Source organism: Entelurus aequoreus, linkage group LG10, assembly GCF_033978785.1.
Source record: "Entelurus aequoreus isolate RoL-2023_Sb linkage group LG10, RoL_Eaeq_v1.1, whole genome shotgun sequence".
In the NCBI taxonomy this organism is placed as follows: domain Eukaryota; kingdom Metazoa; phylum Chordata; class Actinopteri; order Syngnathiformes; family Syngnathidae; genus Entelurus; species Entelurus aequoreus.
Window position 1 is genome coordinate 23,168,299 of NC_084740.1, and position 25,863 is coordinate 23,194,161.

The 25,863-nt window shown below is 37.0% G+C and overlaps 2 protein-coding genes across 3 annotated transcripts; one reads left to right on the forward strand and one right to left on the reverse strand.

Moving 5' to 3' along the window:
- Positions 1-1,259: 1,259 nt before the first annotated feature.
- Positions 1,260-12,707, reverse strand: LOC133658381 (nucleolar protein 56-like). 2 transcript variants are annotated; one of them, XM_062060367.1, is made up of 6 exons: positions 12,577-12,707; positions 11,752-11,772; positions 9,154-9,183; positions 9,027-9,065; positions 2,002-2,121; positions 1,260-1,918 (listed from the first exon to the last, which is right to left on the reverse strand). In XM_062060367.1, exons 1-6 carry the CDS (start codon positions 12,589-12,591, stop codon positions 1,865-1,867), a joined length of 279 nt encoding a protein of 92 aa, XP_061916351.1. In that variant the 5' UTR covers positions 12,592-12,707; the 3' UTR covers positions 1,260-1,864. The 2 variants fall into 2 exon arrangements, with proteins under 2 accessions (XP_061916351.1, XP_061916350.1); XM_062060366.1 differs by having other exon boundaries at positions 11,740-11,772.
- Positions 12,708-12,843: 136 nt separating this feature from the next.
- Positions 12,844-25,569, forward strand: get1 (guided entry of tail-anchored proteins factor 1). The gene is made up of 5 exons (XM_062060364.1): positions 12,844-13,213; positions 13,289-13,454; positions 19,930-19,997; positions 20,092-20,206; positions 23,672-25,569. The coding sequence occupies exons 1-5, from the start codon at positions 13,124-13,126 to the stop codon at positions 23,743-23,745; spliced, it is 513 nt and encodes a 170-aa protein (XP_061916348.1). The 5' UTR covers positions 12,844-13,123; the 3' UTR covers positions 23,746-25,569.
- Positions 25,570-25,863: the final 294 nt, after the last annotated feature.

A 25,863-nucleotide genomic window follows, 5' to 3' on the forward strand; every position in this document is an offset into this window, starting at 1 on the left:
ATCAAAATGACTATGTGTCACAGGCTGATTCAAATCTTCGTTGACAAAAATGTTGAAATGTAATATTTATTCTACACATTTTTACAACATTGGAAAACATTACTAAAAAGGGAGGCTTTTCAGAGGGTGTGATAACTCCTGGAAATTACTGGCTTAGAATGGCCAAAGGTAAAGATGTGTGTTAAAGTTGAAGGCAACGAAAACTACAAATAAAATGACCTCAAAATATACCTAAGATACGAAGCATATTGATGTACATACAGCTAGCATAAATAGCATGTTAGCATCGATTAGCTTAAATATGCCTGATTAGCAGTCCACACAAGTCAATAACATTAACAAAGCTCACCTTTGTGCATTCACGCACAGCATTAAACGTTTGATGGCAAACAGAGACAAAGAAGGAGTGGCATAAAACACGTCTTTCTGTGGCAGCGTCAAGGAAAGTTGTACATGTAAACAAACTACGGTGCGTTCAAGGACTTCCGAAAGCGGACAAAATGGCACGCGGCAAATACTCTCATCAGTGAAGCATGTTTAATGTAAACAGTGGGATTTCTAACAATTAGGAAGGCTTGTGTCATGTTTTTTCCTCTTACAGAAACCTCATCTTTTTCCATTTTCATACATTTGAAAAAGTTCCAAGGGCTAGGGCGGCGCTAAAGAGCCGCGCGTTGCCGACCCCTGCACTAGTACATACTTGGGTCTCTGGTATATGAGAGCAACTACCAACTTTGTGACATCAAGTATGTCAAAATTACATTTAAGAAAAATCATTTGTGAAGATATTAGTCTTTCCTTATTCTGTGCCTAACCTTATGGATGCGGAATTGGCCAGGAAAACCTGCTACTGACTCAGTGGCACAGTCTGGTGGACAGTTTCATATCACGCCCACTCAACCCACAACAGGTCTAATGACCATAACTTGGTCGATTAAAAAGGCCAGACTTTGGTTTTTCAGAGGTCAACTCGAAATGGGTCAAGGAACCCTGTTTTTACAATTTAACTCCCGTGCAATACCCAGTGGTCACTACACATCGATTAGAAATGGCCTGAAATGTACGAGTCTCATTTATCCATGGAAGGAAGTTTTAGCTGGGGACACTCCAGAAAATAAATTCAACCAGTGACTAGGGTCAGTTACCTTTTTCATTGAAAAAAACACTATGCTGAAAAATCTTGTTATGGATAGCCAGGGGTCTTGCTTAAATTTCCTCAACTCATCACTACTGGAAAAACATGTATGAAACCATTGTAATGTAAAATAATGTCTTTATTACTGCAAAAAAAAAAAAAAAAAGGGTTAACAAAAAGATGTCCCAAAGTCACAAATATGTGGGATATATGTTATCATTGTTGACTGTAGCTTAGCTGAGAATAAATGTACCATCACCAAATGTAAATAGACTGAAACATTTTTTTTTTTTTGATGGGAGGGGGCAACAGGGGGGATTTTAAACAGCAGTTTTACACTTTCTTATAATGCAAACCAAGAAATTCCAGAACTTAAAAAAACACAATTCAACAAAACAGAATTATCGTGTTTAAATTCAATTTTCACAAGCAGAGCGATAGTGTGATTTTTAAAAGAGTACAGTTTACAAAAAATCCTTGAGAAGTTCCACGCTAACAAAGTTTTACATCAGCTTCCTGATGAGGGTTGAAAACTACAGCCTAAAAGCAACGTAAGAAGCCTGCGAGGGAGGAACAGTGAGGGGAAGAAACAAAGGAATCAAATGGGGTTTCAAGACAAAATCAAAATGTATTTCTGCCTCTAAAAACGCGTCAGTCCCAAGAAAATAGCAGTTGGAAATATGATGTGCGCTCGACATTAAAGACGATACAGGAAGCACTGAGGCTCAACTACTCGCTTGCTTTCTCCTCATCTTTGTCCTCTTCTCCGTTTTCGGCACCGACCTGTAAGAGGAAGCGCAACCATTTTGTTACTTTGCTTACAGAAGTAGAAGACATGGGAGGGGGGAGAAACAATTTTGACGGACCTCTTCGTCTTTGTCTTTTCCGTCCTCAACAGGGGCCTCAGTCTTTTCATCTTGAGGTTCCTCTTTTGTCTCCTCCGTTTTGTCCTTTGCCGGCCCCTTCACCTTTTTGGTCTTAGGCACCTAAAATGGAAACAAAGCAAGCGCTCTATATAGAGATGTGTACCGTTCACTTTTCAACCTGGGAATCACATCGGTAACGATTTTTGGTACTTTTGTGTGTGTTGGTAAATATTTATTGTTTTTGATGATAAAACCTCATTTTCTTATTGTAACATTTAAAAACGAGCTGATTATTAAAACGCTGATGTAAGTACAGTGACATTAAGTTGCAAGTCCAAGATGTTAGATGACAGTAGTGTAAAGTTGATGGTTTTTTTTTGTTGCACCCTAGAAGGTGTTAATATTGCAAGTATTGTACTTATTACACACCAGCTGTTTGACTGTAACGTGCATCTTGATTAACACATTTGGAGATGTTGAAATCCCCAATGCTAATCAGCAGCATTTCAATAGCAAAGCCATTGTATATTAGCATCAAGCTAGCGCATCTTTGAAAAGAGCAGAGCCTTACTTTAAGTTGGAGCGTTTGAATCAATGACTTTGTTGGCATTGAAAATTGCAACAATACCCAGAGCAGCGTTTTCAACCACCGTGTGCTGTGGGAAATTATGCAATTTCACCTAATTGGTCTAAAAATATTTGCAAACCAATATTTGGATTCCACAATTTGCTGTTGTTCAGTGTTGTTTGTGCTGTCGAGAGATCGGCAGCACAACCGTGTAATACTCTTCCATATCAGTAGGTGGCAGCAGGTAGCTCATTGCTTTGTAGGCCTACTTTGAGACAAGAAAATTACGACTACGTTTCCATGCACTAAATTAGTCTGATTTCTCAAATGGTTTGTTTTTTGTATTTTCACACCTACATGTGAAGTCCAAATATTCATGCACACTCTCATGCGACTATTGGTCATACGCCGTGTGCCTCCCGTTCACTGGGGGTCGTTTATTTTCTTTTAGCGCGGATAAATGTATTGCTTTTTCGGTTGACCTATGACAACACTAGACATCTGCGGCTCCTTACACATCAACAGCTTCGGGATGATGTTTGATAGGAAATTATCGAGTTTGAGCCTACTATCGAATCCTCTTATCGAACCGATTCCTTATCGATTCTCTTATCAAGTCCAGATAGGTTGTTGTACATGGAAAAAAAAACCCACAGTATTAATATTAACAAAAGCTCACTTTTATTATATAAGAAAAAAATAAAATCTAATAAATAAATAAATAAATATTGACTGTTACCCCCCTAAAAAAATAAAATAAATAAATATTGACTGTTGTTACCCAAAGTATATTAAGTGGGATTTTTCAGAAAAACAAATATATACAGTAACACAAAAAACACCTGTCTCTGTGATCACTATAGGTGTATAAATAATATAATGTTAAATAAAATCAGTCCCTTGGGCACAAAACTGAAAATAATACAGCTCTCCAAAAAGGGGTCGGCATGTATGTAGCCGAGCCGCATCAGAGTGGTCAAGGAGCCGCGGGTTGCCGACCCCTGAGCTAGGGAAAATAACAACTACACTACCCAGCATGCAACGGGAGTGACGAGCATGCGCAGTAGCCCCGAAAAGTGTTGTTGCATGTGCCACCCGGCAGCTAAGAATGAGGTTATGAGCACGCTGTGAAAGTAAACGTCAAGAACTCAGCCAACACGCCTCGTCTGCATTATTTTTTATTAGACAGACAACACATAAATCCCAGCCGAGTCATACCAAAGACTATAAAAATGGGACCCATAACCTCCCTGCTTGGCACTCAGCAACACGGGTTGGAGTTGGGGGTTAAATCACCAAAATGATTCCCGGGCGCGGCGCCGCTGCTGCCCACTGCTCCCCAAGGGGATGGGTCAAATGCAGAGGACAAATTTCACCACATCTAGTGTGTGTGTGACAATCATTGGTACTTTAATTTAATTAATATACAGTGTGATTTTGTTTTGTTTACAAGGAAATAAAAACAAAAGTTAAAAAAGGGAGATATGTTGTATATATATGTATGTGCTGCGGTTGCTTTAAGAACGTTGCGACAGCTGCCGTAAAGGAGGTGCGTTGCTAGCCTGATTGCTATGTTTCTGGTTGGTCGTAAAAGTGTTCGTACCCTGCTCAAATCTCTCAGTAAAGTTATTCATTGGATTATACCTTTTGTTTTTAACTTTATTACACCTTGGATCGCATTTTCCAGTCTATTGTTTTCCTGCTTTCCCTATCTGCGCCTAATGACTGAGCTACGTGACGTCATTTCTTGTGATGTTCCACGGAGCATTTCTTGTCGGGACGGGATTCGAATAATAAAAACCAACTCTTTTTCTTTACTATAGTGGTCTCGATAACAGGTACTGGTTCTCAAAAAGGGATTAGAGTCGAGGACTGTGTTTTTTCTTATCGAACAACCGGGAAAACCGGTTTCGAGTATCATCCCTGCAACAGCCTAGCTCTTTTGTACCTGGCGTCCGCTTAATATTGACACAGATTAGAAATATTACCTCTCTAATGGCTATGTTGATGTTAAATAGCAGACAGCATCAAGATATGAACATGACGCGACTACCAAGAATGCCTCAGAGCGGATGCAGGCCCGAAGCAAAGAAAGACCGGCGGGAGAAAGTTTTTCGAAGGACTTTGCGGACGGAAAATCATGGAAACACTACTTTCGAATGTCTTGGAGTTCATTCATAAGGCGTTTTAAAATCAGAAGGAAAAGACAGTTTGTGCCCTGATTGATACTGTTCCAGATGAAGGTTGCTATTGTTCTGTTGTGTGGAATACAGAGTTATTGCTATTCAGTTTAGAGTGCACAAATGCAGTGTGAAGAGCTTTGTATATACCGTATTTTTCGGAGTATAAGTCGCACCTGCCGAAAATGCATAATAAAGAAGGAAAAAAACATAAGTCGCATTTTTTGGGGAAATTTATTTGATAAAACCCAACACCAAGAATAGACATTTGAAAGGCAATTTAAAATAAATAAAGAATAGTGAACAACAGGCTGAATAAGTGTACGTTATATGATGCATAAATAACCAACTGAGAACGTGCCTGGTATGTTAACGTAACATATCATGGTAAGAGTCATTCAAATAACTATAACATATAGAACATGCTATACGTTTACCAAACAATCTGTCACTCCTAATCGCTAAATCCCATGAAATCTTATACGTCTAGTCTCTTACGTGAATGAGCTAAATAATATTTGATATTTTACGGTAATGTGTTAATTTCACACATAAGTCGCTCCTGAGTATAAGTCACACCCCCGGCCAAACTATGAAAAAAAACTGTCACTTATAGTCCGAAAAATACGGTACTTTATTATTCACCTTTGATATATCTGCTTCATTCCCTACCATCTTATTCATATTTTGTTCGGGAGTCTGAATGAAGCAGACATTCTCCCTTTCCTTAGCTACCTTATTAAATACATGTTTTCCTCCCATCGATGCACTTGAAAATGTTCTGTTCTTTTAATTTGTGAAGCAAATAAACAGTCTTCCCTTCATTACAATTGCTGCCTACGTTTTTATTGAATGGTGCAGCTGGGATAGGCTCCAGCACCCCCGCGACCCCATAAGGAACAAGCGGTAGAAATGGATGGATGGGTATGTGCTTCCAGGTTGTATCCTACGTGTTAGGACTGGGGCATGCGCGATACGAAGTGTCCCCTACGGTAGCCCACACCCACCCGAGAGATCTGGTTTTGAATCGTATAATCCAGGTGTTAGTCCTGTTTCCAAAAGGCCATACATGATCAGATTAAGGTGATTCCATGGGTTTTAGGATGCTTCTTTAGAGCCAAACTATTTGAGAAATCAGACTAATTTGAAAGGTTGAAAAACACTGACCTCGAGGTAGTTTGGCCGAGTTGGCTCTCAGTGCTGCTGGAGTGTAACATGGCGTCGTTGGAATTGACCTGAATCGGTGACTGGCAGGACCGGCGGGATTCGGTCTGTACCAAAAATGTACCGGATTCTGTACGCACCCCTAGCTACGTAAAGTTAAAAGTTAAAGTACCACAGTTAGTCACACACACACACACTAGCGTGGTGAAATTAACCTCTGCATTTGACCCATCTCCTTGGTCCACCCTGAACACCTCAGTACATGATTTACTCAAATAGAGGCCAACGAACCCTTTTTTAACGACAGGTAACTAAGACTGATTCCTATCACGGATGAGCTGTTCAAAACTTGCAAGTGTATTTTTAATTAAATCAGGACTAATGGGCACTCGTCTCTATTGACTCATTCACTTACCAGATGTCACTAATTAAGCAATTGTATCACTAATGTAGATAAGCAACATCAGATCTGATGCTTGCCACAAACAAACACTCCTTTCCTCTTCCTGCCCGAGAATGGTTGCTTCACAGGCCTGACAAAACGAACGATTCGATCCCTCATTTGCTGACCTCTTTAAAAGTTAGGACTGCCAAATGATTAAAATGTCCTAATCAGATGGACCACTGTTTTCAAATTAATTCATCACCATTCTAAACCATGTCTAATTATGCCAATTTTCACTCTACTGCATGAACCGAAAGATAAAAGAGGACATTATGTTGTTCTCAACAAAACACTTTTTAAGACCATGATGAGGACAATTTAAGACCCATTTCACATCCGTACTGACAAGAGTACAAAGACATGAAGGAAAACAGAATCAGAATTAATTTGAAGTACATGATTTCATTCACATTGGAAAACAAAATGCTGAGGCTAACTAAAAGCCTCTTAGTGCTGTGCGATATCACGAAACATATCCAAGTTAGATAATGACTAAAATCTGTATTATGATGTATATTGAAGCCTCCTGTAATAAGGATTAAGTGTATCATTTGGTATATAAATGATAATAGAACCATTTCAAAAACAGGTTACAAAGGCTCCTAATTCAGCTGCCAACGTGTGCAGTAACATATTGTGTCATTTCCAGTTGCATTATTTTCTCCAAACTGTTATTAACTTACTTACTTTCTATTCTAATATGGTTCTATCTACATTTCTGTTGTTTGGATACTTTACATTAGTTTTGGGTATCGAGCCAATACCAAGTTACAGTGCAAGTATTGATCATACCAATGCTGATACTGATAGTAATGATTACATTTTTGATGGCAGATATAAATCAAACAAAAACAAGATGGCTGTGTAACAATCTGTATTAAATGTTTAAATTATTTCCTACTATGATTTAAATAATTGTTTTTTCACCTTAAGGTTCTGTCTCCAATGACTTACTTCCAGAGTTTATAAACAATAATAAAATACTTTTGTTAGTAAAAATAGATGTAACCACTTTTATTGACGACATACTGATACTAAACTAGTGACCGTTATGGTCGATATTTGCATCGATCCGCCCACCGTTGTGTAAATTCAAGAGCTCTGGCTTGTAGTTAGCGTAGCTTATTATATCCTCTTAGGCTGGTCCTCCAGTGATAATGTAATTTGTGAGAAACTTACATGATTTGCCTGGTGAGAACGCAGCATTTTATTGCCTTCATTCGCTTGTTGCTGTCAAATTTTCGGGACACAGCTATGATGTGTCATCAACACCTACTCAGAGACCTAGTGGTTAGAGTGTCCGCCCTGAGATCGGTAGGTTGTGAGTTCAAACCCCGGCCGAGTCATACCAAAGACTATAAAAATGGGACCCATTACCTCCCTACTTGGCACTCAGCATCAAGGGTTGGAATTGGGGGTTAAATCACCAAAAAATATTCCCGGGCGCGTCCGCTGCTCCCCTCACCTCCCAGGGGGTGATCAAGGGTGATGGGTCAAATGCAGAGAATAATTTCGCCACACCTAGTGTGTGTGACAATCATTGGTACTTTAACATACATTATCACAATAGTATTAAAACTATTGTGGGGAAAAGACTAGGTAGTCTACAATGAGTACCTGACATTATTGGAATAAATAAAATAGATTCAAAATAATGTAAGAGAATGACAACATTTTATTTGTTGTACTGCTGCCATTACACTAGAGAAATGTGTTTAACAGTCCAATTTTGCTAGTAAATATCTCAAATGGAACTAGTTTTCCCACAATACCTTCCTCTTGGGAAGGGGTCAATCGATTCCTGTAAAGTTGTGCAGGTGTTTGTGGCGTTTTGGCTTCATTTGTCTCAGATGTTCTACTTTCTCATTATTGCTCGATTGACTTTCATCGCCAAGTTTACAAATGATACACAGGTACCCCCCTATCAGAACCAATTTTTTTCAAATAACCTCCACTTTTGTGACGCTTTGGTTTTCATCCAGAATGTCTCTGTACATTGCTGCATTCATTTTTCCCTCTATCTTAACTAGTCTCCCAGTCCTTGCCGCTGAAAACCATCCCCACAGCATGAAGCTACCATCATCATGCTTCACTGTAGGGATGGTATTGGCCTGGTGATGAGCAGTGCCTGGTTTCCTCCAAACATGATGCCTGGCATTCACGCCAAAGAGTTAAATCGTTGTCTCATCAGACCAGAGGATTTTGTTTCTCATGGTCTCAGAGTCTTTCAGGTGCAATTTGGCCAACTTTTTGCTAAGAAATGGCTTCCATCTGGCCACTCTGCCATACAGGCCTGATTGGTGGATTGCTTCAGAGATGGTTGTCCTTCTGTAAGGTTTTCCTTTCTCCACAATAATGTATAATGTTCGAGATAGAGGTGCCAAGCTTTTACATCATACTCAAAAAGATTTAAGGCTGTAATTGCTACCAAAGATGCATCAACAAAGTATTGAGCAAATGCTGTGAATACTTATGTATATGTGATTTTTTAAAATTTAAATTTATTATTAAAAAAGAAAAATCATTGTCATTATGTGGTATTGTGTGTAGAATTTTGAGGACAAATTAATTTATTCCATTCAGGAATGAGGCTGTGACATAAAATGTATAAAAAGTGAAGCGTTGTGATTACTTTCCCGATATACTGTATAGTCCACTGTGCACTTACCTTCTTTGTTGGCTCTGGTTTTGGCGGTTGTGTCTCTTTCTGCGGCACACAAAAATGTTTTGTATTATCACATCAAAACCAACAGAATAATATAAAAGAGGAAAACCTAGGAATGGGAGGTACTTACATCTGACAACCGTAGAGACTTTCGCCTTAGCTGTAGGAGAACATTGTTTGTTAATGACATAATGTTAAAAGAAGCAATTACATCATGAAATACTTAATTTCTAGGTCAACCCCGGTTCTACGCAACTGTATTTTATTAGTTAGTCACAAAAAAAGTAACTTTTTATACTTGGACCACATGATCAAAAATTTTAAGTGAACATTGCGCCTTTTTGCAAATGACTTGGGTCTTACAGATAAGGCCTAATTTGAGATTAAACTGTACCTATGATTAAGAATGACTATTATTGGACTTAGACTTCCTTTTATTTTCATTCAAATTTGAACTTTACAGTACAGACAAGAACGAAATGTCGTTGCAGTGCAGGATAAAAGAGCAATAAGGTGCAGATATAAATAAATACATTATGTGGAAGTAATTGGGGTTCAAAATGGAGTGCACTACTTGGCTGTAGGGATGTAACGATAAACGGTAATAAGGATAACCGCGGTAAAACTCCCAACGGTTAATATTCCCGTATGAAATTAAAATGTTAGAAACACCGTGATTGATAACCACACTGATAAAATTATGGATTGACTAGCGTTAGCTTGCTACCTAGCCTAAAAGCTAACATGAACACAAGAGACATTTACGTACTTCCCCATGAAAAAAACAGTATTCACATTGAACATAAAGTCTGTGCTCACTCAGACCAAAGTGATCTATACGCGACAGTAGCTATGTGCACTCAGACACAATTAATAGGATTAAAAGCCTAACCGGAATAAAGACAATAGTACACTAACTAAATTAAATTCTCCTACACATTTAAATGCTTTTATTTTTGCCCTCTAGGTCCTCCTGTGGTCGAATAATTGTTTCCGAGTTTGTAAACATTGACAAAACCCAACAACAAAATTGAGAAAATAAATTTCTATCTTAATCACTTTAGTATCGATTACATATTGATATTACCTCTGGTATTTAAAACACAAATTCTCGGATCGATTCGCCCACCTCTTTTATAGCGGTATAGCTCGGTTGGTAGAGTGGCCGTGCCAGCAACTTGAGGGTTGCAGGTTCGATCCCCGCTTCCGCCATCCTAGTCACTGCCGTTGTGTCCTTGGGCAAGACACTTTACCCACCTGCTCCCAGTGCCACCCACACTTGTTTAAATGTAACTTAGATATTGGGTTTCACAATGTAAAGCGCTTTGAGTCACTTGAGAAAAAGCGCTATATAAATATAATTCACTTCACTTCACTCTTACCTGTCATGTACTGACTGCAACAATGCTGACACACCAACAGTTGTAATATTATTCTCCCCAAAACCCGGGGCTCTTAACCTTTTTGACACGGGGGACCACTCAAATACAATTAAAAGGACAAAAAAGGACAACGATTGTGCCATGCATTTGCATTTTTCCCCCCTACAGTCGAAGTGTTTGTAAATAACGATATATTCAACACTGAATCAGTAATCTTACCATTGATTTGAATAATATTCAATAATTATATCTAACCTACTTACAGTTTACAACCTTATCAAAAGATATAAAACCATGTGTTAATAACAAGGATTGATATTCATTTAACACATAAACCTTAGGCTTAGGTCAGGCTAATTAGAGAAATAAATACTATACTGCATAAGAAGGGATTCCTAAATAACTGATGACAAATTTATTTTACAGACAATAATGCTGTGCTAAAATCGACTAAATTAGTAATAAATGTCTGTTAACTGTCAATAAAATTAAAGTGCAAATGTAAATACAGTTTCACCACTTTAGTCATTTTTTTGTGGCTAAGGAACATCTATGACTTTAGCTCCAGACTTTTTCTGTTTGTTTGATATTGTCATGACTGCCACAAGTGGTGGAAAAGTGTAATACAACCAAGTACAGCTGCAGCACATACGCAGCAGCACACACGAACCCATCAATGTTCTACCAATTGTCCCTCGCAAGGTCGCGGGGGGTGCTGGAGCCTATCCCACAGCTGAGAAACACATTTTTGGCGCCCCTCACAGCCTTATGGTTAAGAAACACTGCTCTAAACAACAATATACTTGTTGTTACCTACTTTCTACTGTAACACCGTTCCCATCTGGACTTCTTAAAAGTTTTCTGAGCTGCTTTTTATTGGTGTTGTTTAAAGCTAGCTTAGGTATTAGCATACCTACTCCTGGCTTGCTCTCGGTATGTAACATGTTTAGCCTTGTCCTCCAGTAAGATATGTGCAAATGTGTGCAAGTACGACAAATAAAGCTCCTTGAATCTTTGAATAACGCTACTCGAACTAGAAAATGCAGTTTATTTCCTGTAATGGGGGTGATAATTATTAATTTTGGGGAGTGGCTCCACACAGTGTATGGAGACACATAGTTTTCCGCTTGCTTGTCAGCCGGGGGACCAAAACTAAATAGTGTCAGTCAGATGGGATTGGCAATAAAACACATCCCTAATAGGAAAATTAACATAAAATGTATTTAATATGAATATTTGTTATGCAATTGTTAATGCCATTTTCAGGATTCACCTAAACTTGTTGCAAAAACTCCACATTTCTATAGTTTAGTGCATTCATTTTCAATACTAACCACTGGGCTTACATCTGCAGCAGCCTCTGTATTCTATAAGGAAAGAGAAAGAAGCATTAAGAACATCTCAGAACAGGAACAACAAACACTCCTAACCCTGAAGACATAACGATATTATGCAATGGGGGCGGGGGCATTCTTGGGTGCATGTGTTTAGCACGATTGGTGGTTTTAAACCGAGAAGAGTACCCGCCACCATCAATATGCACCTCCTTCTGCACACCCACGCAAAAGGAACAGATCAAAACCACGCAGATAAAATTGTGAGGACAAAAAACGACATGACTGTACAGGCTTTGTTTGTTCGGTGTAAAAAAAACAAAAAAAAAACGGGAGAAGGCGTGTCTTCTTACAGACGGCCATTGCGCTCCGACTAAAAAGGACAACGATTGTGCCACGCATTTGCATTTTTTCCCCCTACAGTCGAAGTGTTTGTAAATAATAACGATATATTCAAAATAAACATCGTGGTTGCACTCGAAGGTGCATTCAAGTACACGCATGCAGGCGAGAGGAGTAAATGAGACGTTCACGGACACTCTTTCGAGACGGCTCCTCCGAATGGCAACCTGTGCTTCGACTGACGAAGGTTACACCCCTTTGTCTCCCTCCTGGCAAGACTATTTTCTGGCTTTCTTTTACAAAGTTCCAGCATTTAAAAATTGCATGAAACCACACAAGGTCACGCGAAATCTAATAATACAAAAAAAAAAGGCGCCAGCACTTGCGTGTCGTCGACGACGCGGAAGTATACATTACGCCAATCTGTTTAAATAGCTCATGCAGACGAAAGGACGGGATTTTAAATACTCCGGAATGCATTTAGAAGCTACATACCTTCTTTTTTCCCATTTCTGGTTACTGGTTGACAGCCTTCGACACTTGGATAAGTCAGAACACACCACACCTTGAAGGCATTTACCTCCAAAACACTCTGCCTGCAACTTCAAATAAGCGTCGGAGCACTACCACAGCTAGATAAAACCGGATTGGTTCTCCCATTCAACGTGATTTACGCCTCAGCCTATCATATGGCAGGATGGATTAAGTCCCGCCTTCTTTTTTACAGCGATTGGCTTAGAGCAGGAGGCAACATATTTTTGAACCATAGCAACTTACCTGTGTGGACAGGACGACATGCCAGTCACCATTTTGAATTCTGTGGTCTTGTTGAGGTCTTCCTCCTCCCGGTCGGTGTGGTTTGCATTCTATCATATGAGAGGAATATATAAACAACCACAAACATTTCAAAACATACGAACGAAAATCACTATGTATAAATCACATATTTGTAGCTGGCAGTGATCTAACATCCGGTGGGTGGCAGTATGTGTATTGGTTCTGAGTCAGACAAAGAAGAACCAACGAAGAAGAGGAAAACAACATGGCGGCTGGTTACGCCTGGTTTCTCGTTTTAGGCTCGGTTTTTCTCTGTAATCTGATGAAAACACTCTTGCCGAGTATTTCCTCATTTGTAAGTATGTGTGTACACGTACATTCTCTGTTATCATCCGTGTTCCCGAGTTAGCGTGTTGTTTGTCTGCCGAAGCTCTGTAAGACGGTCCAGAAAGATGCCGAACAGGAGACCGAAATGAGGGCTGAAATCCAGGCGATGAAGAAGGAGCAGTCGTCCATTAGCATGATGGATCAATTCGCTCGGTATGCACGATTGGATCGCAAGATCAACCAAATGACGGATAAGCTTAAAACTCATGGTAAGAAGACAAAGCAAGCGGCTGTGAATGTGGGCATTCTTGCCTTATTAAAACGGTAATATATGTAGGTACGTGACAAAGCATTTAAAATGTAAATAATCTACATCTAAATGATATACATTCACTGTACAAACATACACATACTGTACGTATACAAGTACATATACATACACTCATGCATATAATCACGTTTCATCAAACATATATTAACATCAAAAAATAATTTTCTAAAGTGGTGACTTTAATATTGACTTATTGAAGCAAAAAAAAAGTATATAATGTACATCATCAGTTTATATCCTAAAATCACAAAGCCAAGCAGGATCACAGGACACTGTGCCACACTTATTGATAATAATTTTACCAATGATTTTGATAATAACACAAGTGGTCTACAAACCCCTTTTCCATATGAGTTGGGAAATTGTGTTAGATGTAAATATAAACGGAATACAATGATTTGCAAATCCTTTTCAACCCATATTCAATTGAATGCACTACAAAGACAAGATATTTGATGTTCAAACTCATAAACTTTTTTTTTTTTGCAAATAATTATTAACTTAGAATTTCATGGCTGCAACATGTGCCAAAGTAGTTGGGAAAGGGCATGTTCACCACTGTGTTACATGGCCTTTCCTTTTAACAACACTCAGTAAACGTTTGGGAACTGAGGAAACACATTTTTTAAGCTTCTCAGGTTGAATTATTTCCCATTCTTGCTTGATGTACAGTTTAAGTTCATTTTTTAAGCTTCTCAGGTTGAATTATTTCCCATTCTTGCTTGATGTACAGCTTAAGTTCAACAGTCTGGGGGTCTCCATTGTGGTATTTTAGGCTTCATAATGCGCCACACATTTTCAATGGGAGACAGGTCTGAACTACAGGCAGGCCAGTCTAGTACCCGCACTCTTTTACTATGAAGCCACGTTGATGTAACACGTGGCGTGGCATTGTCTTGCTGAAATAAGCAGGGGCGTCCATGGTAACGTTGCTTGGGTGACAACAAATGTTGCTCCAAAACCTGTATGTACCTTTCAACATTAATGGCGCCTTCACAGATGTGTAAGTTACCCATGTCTTGGGCACTAATACACCCCCATACCATCACAGATGCTGGCTTTTCAACTTTGCGCCTATAACAATCCGGATGGTTCTTTTCCTCTTTGGTCCGGAGGATACGACGTCCACATTTTCCAAAAACAATTTGAAATGGGGACTCGTCAGACCACAGAACACTTTTCCACTTTGTATCAGTCCATCTTAGATGAGCTCAGGCCCAGCGAAGCCGACGGCGTTTCTGGGTGTTGTTGATAAACGGTTTTCGCCTTGCATAGGAGAGTTTTAACTTGCACTTACAGATGTAGCGACCAACTGTAGTTACTGACAGTGGGTTTCTGAAGTGTTCCTGAGCCCATGTGGTGATATCCTTTACACACTGATGTCGCTTGTTGATGCAGTACAGCCTGAGGGATCGAAGGTCACAGGCTTAGCTGCTTACGTGCAGTGATTTCTCTGAACCCTTTGATGATATTACGGATCGTAGGTGGTGAAATCCCTAAATTCCTTGCAATAGCTGGTTGAGAAAGGTTTTTCTTAAACTGTTCAACAATTTGCTCATGCATTTGTTGACAAAGTGGTGACATTCGCCCCATCCTTGTTTGTGAATGACTGAGCATTTCATGGAATCTACTTTTATACTCAATCATGGCACCCACCTACTCCCAATTTGCCTGTTCACCTGTGGGATGTTCCAAATAAGTGTTTGATGAGCATTCCTCAACTTTATCAGTAGTCATTGCCACGTTTCCCAACTTCTTTGTCACGTGTTGCTGGCATTAAATTCCAAAGTCAATGATTAGTTGAAAAAAAAAAAAGTTTATCAGTTTGAACATCAAATATGTTGTCTTTGTAGCATATTCAACTGAATATGGGTTGAAAATGATTTGCAAATCATTGTATTCCGTTTATATTTACATCTAACACAATTTCCCAACTCATGGAAACGGGGTTTGTACTTATAACCGACATTAGTGATCATCTGCCAGTTTTCACAATATATGATGGAAACTACAAAAAGGACATTTCGAAGACTTTGCACAGAGAAGAGGATGATTGCTTTCAAAAATGGGCTAGAAAAGCAAAATTTGGACAATGTGTACAATGAAAATGAGGTTGATGAAGCATATGAACATTTCTTAAACAGGTTCATAATACTTTATGACAAACATTGTCCATGGAAACAACTCAGTAGAAAGCAGAGAAAGAATAATCAACCATGGATGACAAAATGATTAAAAAATGCTTGTAATAAGAAGAATACATTATATAGAAAATGTATAGCACAAAGAACTACAGAGGCAGAAAATAAGTACAAAAAGTATAAAAACAAGCTAACATACTACTAACATGTAGAAAATAATATTACAGTCAATTATTAGACAGGAACAAAAACAATATGAGAGCAACATGGGGCATCCTCAATAGCATTATTAAAAATGGCACTAAGAGGGATTACCCCCAGTATTTCTTAGACGGAAACACAAATAATGACAACATAAAGGAAGTAGTTGAAAGCTTCAATAATTACTTTGTAAATATTGGACCAAAATTGGAAGAAAGGATTCCAGACCCAGTTTCAATTGAGGACTATAATGATACCATAGAGAGAAATCCCAACTCAATGTTCCTAAATAATGTGACACAGGAGGAAATAGTTAAAATCGTGGAAAAAATGTGAATCTAAGACTTGAAGTTATTGTAATGGAATTGATATGGAACCGATAAAAAAGGTTATTGAAGAGATCTCAGAACCATTAATCTACATAAGTAACCTATCATTTCAAACAGGTAAATTCCCAGACAAAATGAAAATAGCTGAAGTTGCACCAATGTATAAGGCTGGAGACAAACACCAATTTACAAATTATAGACATGTTTCTTTACTTACACAATTTTCTAAAATCATTGAAAAACTGTTCAATAACAGATTAGAGAGTTTCACAAACAAAAATAGAATACTCGCTGAGAACCAATATGGATACAGAGCTAATGTTTCAACTTCGATGGCTTTTATTGAAATTACAGAAGAAATTACCAATGCAATAGATAGTGAAAAATGTGTGGCAGCAGTGTGGATGGATCTAACTAAAGCATTTGACAAAATTAATCACAATATTTTAATCAAAAAACTAGAACGATATGGCATCAGAGGGTTGGTCTTAAACTGGATTAGAAGTTATTTAACGAACAGGAAACAATACGTGAAGATAGGCGAACACACGTCTACAACGCTAAATATATCCTGTGGTGTACCTCAGGCATCAATACTAGGACCAAAATTGTTCAATCTCTATATAAATGACATTTGTAAAGTTACAAAAGATTTAAAGTTAGTATTATTTGCGGATGATACAACAGCCTTTTCTTCAGGAGAGAACACACAGAAGCTAATATAAATAATAACAGAAGAAATTAACAAATTAAAAAGATGGTTTGACAAAAACAGACTATCTTTGAATCTCAGTAAAATTAAAATAATGCTATTTGGTAACAGTAGAAGAGAAAGTCAAATACAAATAGACGGAATAGAAATTGAAAGAGTAAATTAAACCAAATACTAGGTATAATGATTGATGATAAATTGAACTGGAAATATGTAAAAAAAATATAGAACATAAAGTAGCAAGAAACACGTCAATAATGAATAAAGCAAAACATGTTCTAGACCAAAAATCACTTAATATTCTCTATTGCTCGCTAATGTTACCATATCTGAGTTATTGTGCAGAAATATGGGGAAATAACTACAAAAGTACACTTCATTCATTAACAGTGTTACAAAAATGATCAGTTAGAATATTACATAATGTTGGATATAGAGAACATACAAACCCTTTATTTATTGAAACAAAAATACTGAAATTCCACGACACAGTTAATTTGCAAACAGCTAAAATTATACACAAAGCAAACTATAACCTGCTACCCAAGAATATACAGCAGTTCTTCTCAACAAAAGAGGAGAAATATAATCTTAGAGAAAAATGTATTTTAAAACATTTGTATGCACGTACAACACTTAAGACCTTCAGTATATCAGTATGTGGAATTAAATTATGGAATGAATTAAGCAAATAAATCAATGTACTAATAATATGATCCACTTCAAGAAACTCTTCAAACTTAAAGTGTTTACAAAGCACAAAGAACAAGAACCATGATAAACATTCTGAATTTATCTCATCCATCCATTAATTTTCAAGATAATCTTACTCATCTCACCATATGAAATGTAACTTACTTCACAGAGTATTATAATCCCAGCCGAGTCATACCAAAGACTATAAAAATGGGACCCATTACCTCCCTGCTTGGCACTCAGCATCAAGGGTTGGAGTTGGGGGTTAAATCACCAAAATGATTCCCGGGCGCGGCGCCGCTGCTGCCCACTGCTCCCCAAGGGGATGGGTCAAATGCAGAGGACAAATTTCACCACATCTAGTGTGTGTGTGACAATCATTGGTACTTTAATCTTAATCTTAATCTTAATTATTTATTTATTTTTATTGTGATTACTTATGGAGTATATTGTGAATAAATTGAGAACAGGAAGTGAACACAAGTTTTAGCTACTGTTATGTAAAGGAAAAGGGGTGGGATTAAATAAGCTCCTTTTCGAACGTGTCGAATAGAGAAACTGGAAATTGTGATGTATCATGTTGTATGCATGCATGTTCCAAATAAACTCAAACTCAACTCAACTAGGGGAAACTGGGTAACACGGGGCACGCTGACAAAGCTTAACCTATTGTTACTGTAACAATCTACAAGGTTAATATAGTCTGCTTCTCTTTCTTCCCCTCCATTTATCTGCTTTCTTTTGTAATTCAAGTTATCATTACATACGTATATGTATTGTTGCATTTGAACAATTGTATTGTTGATAATAGAAGTAATTATTGTTATTATTTATTATCAATAGTGCTATTTCCATTGGTATTTGTATTGCTACATTTGTAGTGTAATAATGTTCATTGTCACTTCTGTATTATTATTTCAGTAACTGCTTCTTTGCTATCACTTTTACCATCATATTTGTACATATCCTATTTGCTGATGTTCTATTGTTGTTGTTGTGTTTGTTGTTGTCGTCGTCTCTCTGTCTTATTCCCCTCTTGTCCCCACAATTTCCCCCTCTGTCTTCCTTTTTTTCTCTTTCTATCCCCTCCTGCTCTGGCCCGGCTGCACCAAAAAATAATATATATCCAGTAAAGTAAAGTCAAATACGAATAAGGCAACAAGAAAAGTAAAATGTAAATGATCCATAAGCAATTGATACCATTGACAAGACTTTTGAATATATGTCCAATGGTTCTTGAAACATTGTGATGGGCCAAATAACAAGGGAGCTACACATGTTTTAGTTTTTGCTTTTTTGTCTTGAATTATCTATGACGACAATAGAGCTGTGGTTCTCAACCTTTTACCACCTCAAAACGTTACAATACAGTAGCGTAGTAGGCCCAAGTATTCATTAACAATGAACCAAAGCTTTTATTCAACAAGTGTATTTCATATTTTGGACACTGGAACATTACACACAATTTTAACAGTAAAACTGTGTTTCAATATAGGAAAATAAAACGTTGTACTTAGATAATGAATCAAATAAAAAAATGCATGTGTAAGTTAAACATTGTATTAAAATATCAAAATACAGTTTTTAAAAGATTACATGAAAATGTACTTAAAAGTTAAATAAAACTGTGATGTACTTAAGTGACTGCTTCCTGAAACAGAAACACACTGAAGACTGATAAACCTTTTAATAACGGCTCGAGTCACGTCGTTACAATATTTTAGTGATTTTTTTGCGTACAACTAGATGGCGACCTGTACCACAGTTTGACAATCACTGCAATAGAGAAATGTCTGACTTATATCTTGGAAAATGAACTTCTAAACATAATTTTTTAAAATTATCTGTCATAAATGCATGAACTAAAAAGCAAATGGATTAGTTCAGTCACCCAAAGAAAATCACTCAATGTAAACTAAAACTTCTTTAACGTATTATTATTTAATTTAGCGGCGGCAATGGAAAAAAACGCCATTCACAGCGAATAAATGTGCATTAGTATGACACTATCTGGCCATCCTGGAGTTTTGCTCGATTATATTATACACCATTTTCATGGATTTTCATGACGGCGGCCTCAGACAGTTTTAGCTCACACAAAAAACATGTTTCAATGCTCAGATTGAATTCATATTTCAGGATTATAAGGACATATATGCATACAAATCATCAAGCTCTTCAATTAGTCAAAAAATACACCCCCCCACACACAGAAAATAATGACACACATTGCAAACCACCTTGATAAGTAGGTCAGCGGCCGATTGTCACATACCTACATTCTTGTCTTACAAAAACAATAATGTATAGAATTATGATTCCTCGTGTTCACAGTAAAATCCAGGACTGGACAACAAGCCAAAATGAAATGGGTTGTCAGCATTGTGTTTTATATACTGCAGGTAGGTCAATGCCGAGGTATTCAGTAACATATTCACATTTTTTTTGTCTTAAATGCCTGCATAAAGTGAGTATTTTTGTATCTGTTGTGTACAGGCTGCATTGATGATATCTTTGATATGGAAGTATTACTCTGACCCGGTGACAGTGGTTCCCAGTAAATGGATTGCCCCCGTGGAACGCCTTGTTGCTTTCCCAACTGGAGTCACCGGTAACTATCTCCTGTTCGCATTTGTGTTTCGAACCGTGATTCATATCTACTGTAGATCACTACTATATGCGGGGATCTCAGACGTCCACTATTTACCGGAATTACCAGTAATTTTCAAACTGTAGTGGTATACGGGCTTCATCTAGTAGTACGCCAAATAATCACTAAAATATAGGGATGTTCCGATGCCGATACAGCATTTTTTAGAGGTATTGGTATGGTGAGTACTCGTAACTAAATCTGAGACACCATACTAATATGTATTTTGTAAGGAATCTTTGGTCTACGACCTAAATAGAGCACACACAAGCCAAAAAGTCCGCTAATTTTGCACCAATTGCAGACTGCGCTACCAACGCAAACATCATGTCAGCGGTGTGGCAATATTACAAACACGAGCAGCCAACAAGTCGAACGGCAGCATGCAAACTTTGCAATACCTTTGTTGAGGCACATATAGGATATTTGAATTCAAGCAACTTGATGAAGCACTTGAAAGCCCACCATGCAGACGCACACAATGAAGGCAACAACCACAACAAACTCTGACAGATTCATTCCAAAGGAAATTTAAGTTTTCACAAAAATCCCAACAGGGAGTCGGCAATTGCAATAAATAGTCAAATTCATAGCATTGTATGATCAACAGCTTTTAGTGGTGGAGAATGTGAGATTTCGCTGCTTGCCTGGTCGTAAATACATTACCGAAACAGCCCTTCTCCACCTGTATAAGGGACTGCAACTGTTTACTTTTAAATGTTAAACTTTAGCTGTTTGCACTATTTTTGACTATGTTTACATTGCAGGACAAAGTGGCCCAAATCAGATTTTTTTTAGCTCAGATTTTTTCCAGCTGACTTTACACTGCAAGTAAAATGTGATTTTGATCAAACTCTAGTGTAAACGCGCACAGGACCCAATGTGGCTTTGGCGTCACTTACATGCGCACTTCGATAAAGTGAAAACTACAATGTGGCTTTGACGTCACTTACATGCGCACTTCGATAAAGTGAAAACTAAGGAAGTTGACCGGGAGGAAGTCGCTACTACTACAAAATGAAATAAAAGTCGCAACACCTTAAAAATTAGTGTTTTTTTACGTGGAGGTAAATGAAAGTAATATAATGTATGAATGGATGTATCTAGTGTAATATATTTGGGAGCGTTTTAATCTTTTTATGGCTGTTAAGTAGAGGAGACATGGACATCAGGGTGGATCTACAGGAGGTTTATTTTTCAACTCGCATGTAAGCAAATCAATCAATCAATCAATGTTTATTTATATAGCCCTAAATCACAAGTGTCTCAAATGCGCCACGGTGTCGATTACGGTCCTTCAACAATCGCTATTTCTTCGGAATCAAAATATATATTCATATATTACATATAGCCTATTATTTGTGCACTATTGACAAGCAATGCATGGAAAATGTGGTCGTCTTAAATAGAAACCGAAACCTGATGTTGTGATGAAATATCCATTTCTGCTGACGACTGTCTTTTTTCGGCGCACACAAGTGACTTAGCTCACCCAAAGCCGACGACAAAAACCACATTCAGGTCGCATTGCGCTTAGATGAAGTCACATTTGAAAAGATCAGATTCTACCCGGATTCAGGACTACCTCCTGATGTGGCCTGAATCTGATGCCAAAAGATCAGATTTGATGTACAGTACAGGCCAAAAGTTTGGACACGTCTTATCCTCATTCAATGTGTTTTCTTTATTTTCATGACTATTTACATTGTAGATTATCACTGAAGACATCAAAACTATGAATGAACACATGTGGAGTTATGTACTCAATAAAAAAAGGGGAAATAACTGAAAACTTGTTTTATATTCTATCCATCCATCCATCCATTTTCTACTGCCTGTCCCTTTTGGGGTCGCGGGGGGTCGCTGGAGCCTATCTCAGCTACATTCAGGCGGAAGGCGGGGTACACCCTGGACAAGTCGCTATCTCATATTCTAGTTTCTTCAAAATAACCACACTTTGCTCTGATTACTGCTTTGCACACTCTTGGCATTCTCTCGATGAGCTTCAAGCACACCTGTGAAGTGAAAACCATTTCAGGTGACTACCTCTTGAAGCTCATCGAGAGAATGCCGAGAGTGTGCGAAGCAGTAATCAGGGCAAAGGGTGGCTATTCTGAAGAAACGAGAATATAAAACATGTTTTCAGTTATTTCACCTTTTTTTGTCAAGTACATAACCCCACATGTGTTCATTCATAGTTTTGATGCCTTCAGTGACAATCTATAATGTAAATAGTCATGAAAATAAAGAAATCACATTGGATGAGAAGATGTGTCCAAACTTTTGGCCTGTACTGTACTTTGGAGCGTTTAGACTGGCCAAATAATTCAAATCTATGTCACTTGAGGGCAAAAAGATCAGATTTCGTACATTTTTAGTCTACTTAAAACCTTTTGTTTTTGCCCTCTTTTTGTGCCCTTGAGTGCATTATCCTTTCCATCCTTATCCTTTCCATCCTTTGTAACTGAGTTACTGTGTGGAACGATTTCCCTTGTGGATCATTAAAGTTTGTCGTAAGTCTAAGATTTGGTGTGCAGTGTAAACGGGGCCTTTGACACTCTTATTGTCAGATTTTTATCAGTGTTACAGAAATACAAGTAATATAATTTATACTTGTCATGATTTTAATCATGATTGACAATAGTAAAAACCCATTAACCTGTACTAGATCTAGTGCTGCATGGCCAAAGTTGCCTAAAAAGCGCTATACAGTATAATCATGAAATTAAGATTAGATGTAATTAAAAGATTAATGTTATGATTGAACAAACAAACTTGTAGCAGATACCATGAATACAATCTTAAATTCACGACTTGTACTAATTGACTCACTATTTCAACAACATATTTGAGTTTTTACTATTACAATATTTGTTACCAAATATATCCATCATATCTCATGTATTCATAAAATGCCTTACAGTGATGGAGTGAGGATATCTTCTCAAACCAAACAAAACATTCAACAAAAAAAATAAAGTATGGATGTACATTTTGGAATGGCTTATATTGATATGGTGAAGATATTTTCTCAACAAAAACAATGAACTACTGATGATGTGATACAGTCATAAAAAATAAGTGTGGCTTTCGATTTAGAGAATCTAATATGAATTAATGATATTAATTAAATTAATACTATTCATAAGTTTTTTTGCATTTTTACAGAATTTCTTTGTAGGAATGAAATGTCTTCCAAAGCAAGCTTCTTTTTTTCTTTCTTTTTTTAATTTTTTTTTTTAACTTCACTGGAACCCCTTCATATGATGAAAAAAAAAATAATTTCAGAAACTCATGATCTCATATTGGGTCCACATTTTTATTTGTACAATTGTGCAGCCCTATGAAAAGATTGCATTCCATCTATCTTGCATCCCCTGAGCAAAAATAATCCAGAATTTACTCTGAGCTTTTCTATTCTTCCAGGTGGAGTGGGGATCACATGCTGGTTGGTGGTGTGCAACAAAGTAGTTACGCTGGCTCTCCAAGCATTCAGTTAAAAAAACTGAGCTGAAACATTAAAAGTTCATTACAACTTGTGTTGTTGAAATACATATTTCATCATTGGGCCCATTTTAGTATTGTCTGTCTGGCTTTGTGACACAAGTTTTGAGTGACGTGGAGGTATTTTTTATTGATAATTTATTATGTTGTCTATTTATTTTACATGTATAAGGTTGTGAATGTCTAAAAACTGTTTTTTAAATAAAACATTTGGAAAAACAACAGACTTTGTTTTACATATTAATTTCAGTTAATATGAAATATGGTAACTATTATGACAAGCATATAATGGCAGTTATATTCAGAAATAATAAACCAATAGTTAAACTAGTGGTATTAAAGGTGCGGACTTGATACATTTTCAGCCCACATCTTTTTTTTTTTATTGAGCCTCAGCATATTTTAGAAATGAATTGATGAGATAAATATTAGTTAGGACACACATTTTTGTTGCTGTCCATATCAGTTATGATGTGGACTTTTTTCCAGGTAGCATATATAGATCTACATTGGACTAGTTTTAGCATCTTTAATGTACAAAATGTATCTTTGTTTTTTTAATAAGCGGCGGAAAAAGACACCCCTGATTTAATTTTGTACATTGTATTTAATGTCTACATATATTTAGTAGTGGTATTTTAAAGTTTTACCATGTCACAATTTACACTTTTATTTGTGAACCCACACTGTTTTATGTGTATGAACTAAACCAGGAGTGTCCAAACTTTTTCCACTGATGGCCACACTCAAAAATGAAAGCATGTGCGGGCCATTTTGATATTTTTCCATTTTCAAAACCAATATAATATATATTGTAACCATTAGGGCTCCCCTCAATTTTTCACAAATGTTAAAGGTCCCGGGGACCCACAAATGTTTCGCTCATTAAATTGTTAAAAATAAGTCATATAATTTTTATTTTTTACTTTAAACGCCTAAATATCTATACATCAACTTCAAATCAATCGGTTGCCGTACATTTGTATTGTTTTCTTTTATGTTTTATGCCATTCACCCCCCAAAAGAAACCCCTTTCTTCTTATGGCAAAACATAAAACGTGATATTTTCCCCAAAACATTTTTTTGTTTAAATGGAGCATTTTATGCAAAGTAACTGCCTTATTTTTTGAGTAATGACAGTTTTTAAGTAAGTAGCTTTGTGTTACTGGTGTCAATATTGTAAAATGTTTCATGAAATTCCACCTGTTTGCTCTTTTTTCCACCTTTTATGTTTTTGTTTTTTGTTTTTTTAAATGTGCAGCGGGCAGTTGAAAACATAGCAAAAGGCTGCTGAACTAAGAGCGTAGAAGAAAAGGTCATTTCAAACATCAGTATTCAAGGACAACTTTAAAACAAATGTGTATATCGGTGGGGGTTAAACTATGGAATTCTCTTTACAATGAGATAAAAGACTGTCAAAATAATATATATATAAAGACAGAACAATAAGATCATATGGACAGCCATAAGTGTTTACATTTTGCTTAATATTTATTAATTTACTTGTTTTTTTGTCTGGTTTTGTATTTGTTTTGTATCATCCCGTGAGGTGTATATTACTTTTTTTGTTCGGTTTGTACTTCATGAAGTTTTGCACTTGTTGTGTTTTTTTTGTTTGTTTTCATTATATTTGGATATATTTGTTTGGTTTGTATGATATCCATTGAATAAGACTATGTATTATGTTGAAGGGGGCAGGAAAATATAAGATTTTTCTTCATCCTGCTCCTTCTCAGGCACTGGTGTGTAAATGTGTGTTTAGTTTCTGAGGTTTAATTGTCTATCGATCAAAGATGCACATCAATGAAGGAGATAAATAAAAAAATGAAATGAACTAAACCAGGGGTGTCCAAACTTTTTCCACTGAGGGCCGCACACGGAAAAATTAAAGCCTGCGGGGGCCCTTTTGATTGTTTTCATTTTCAAATCATAACAAAATATATGGATTTTGGGTTTTTTTCTCCTTTAGGGCTCCCATAAAGGGTCTAAGTCATTAAAATGTTAAAAACAAGTCAAATTATTTTTTAATTTTTTTAATTTAACGCTTACAGTAAATCTCTATAGTATATCAACTTCAGGTTGATATAAAATTTAAAAAACCAAAAAGGTTTTAT

What these genes read in the sequence shown, in the direction of transcription:
- LOC133658381 (XM_062060366.1), bottom strand. An exon ending in CTGCAGATGTAAGCCCAGTG is followed by an intron (nt 9,184 to 11,739) that starts GTTAGTATTGAA and finishes GTTCTCCTACAG; the next exon opens with CTAAGGCGAAAGTCTCTACG. An exon ending in AGTCTCTACGGTTGTCAGAT is followed by an intron (nt 9,066 to 9,153) that starts GTAAGTACCTCC and finishes TGTGTGCCGCAG; the next exon opens with AAAGAGACACAACCGCCAAA.
- get1 (XM_062060364.1), top strand. Translation starts at nt 13,124, where the DNA reads ATGGCGGCTGGTTACGCCTGGTTTCTCGTTTTAGGCTCGGTTTTTCTC. An exon ending in GGATAAGCTTAAAACTCATG is followed by an intron (nt 13,455 to 19,929) that starts GTAAGAAGACAA and finishes TCGTGTTCACAG; the next exon opens with TAAAATCCAGGACTGGACAA. An exon ending in TTGTGTTTTATATACTGCAG is followed by an intron (nt 19,998 to 20,091) that starts GTAGGTCAATGC and finishes TGTTGTGTACAG; the next exon opens with GCTGCATTGATGATATCTTT.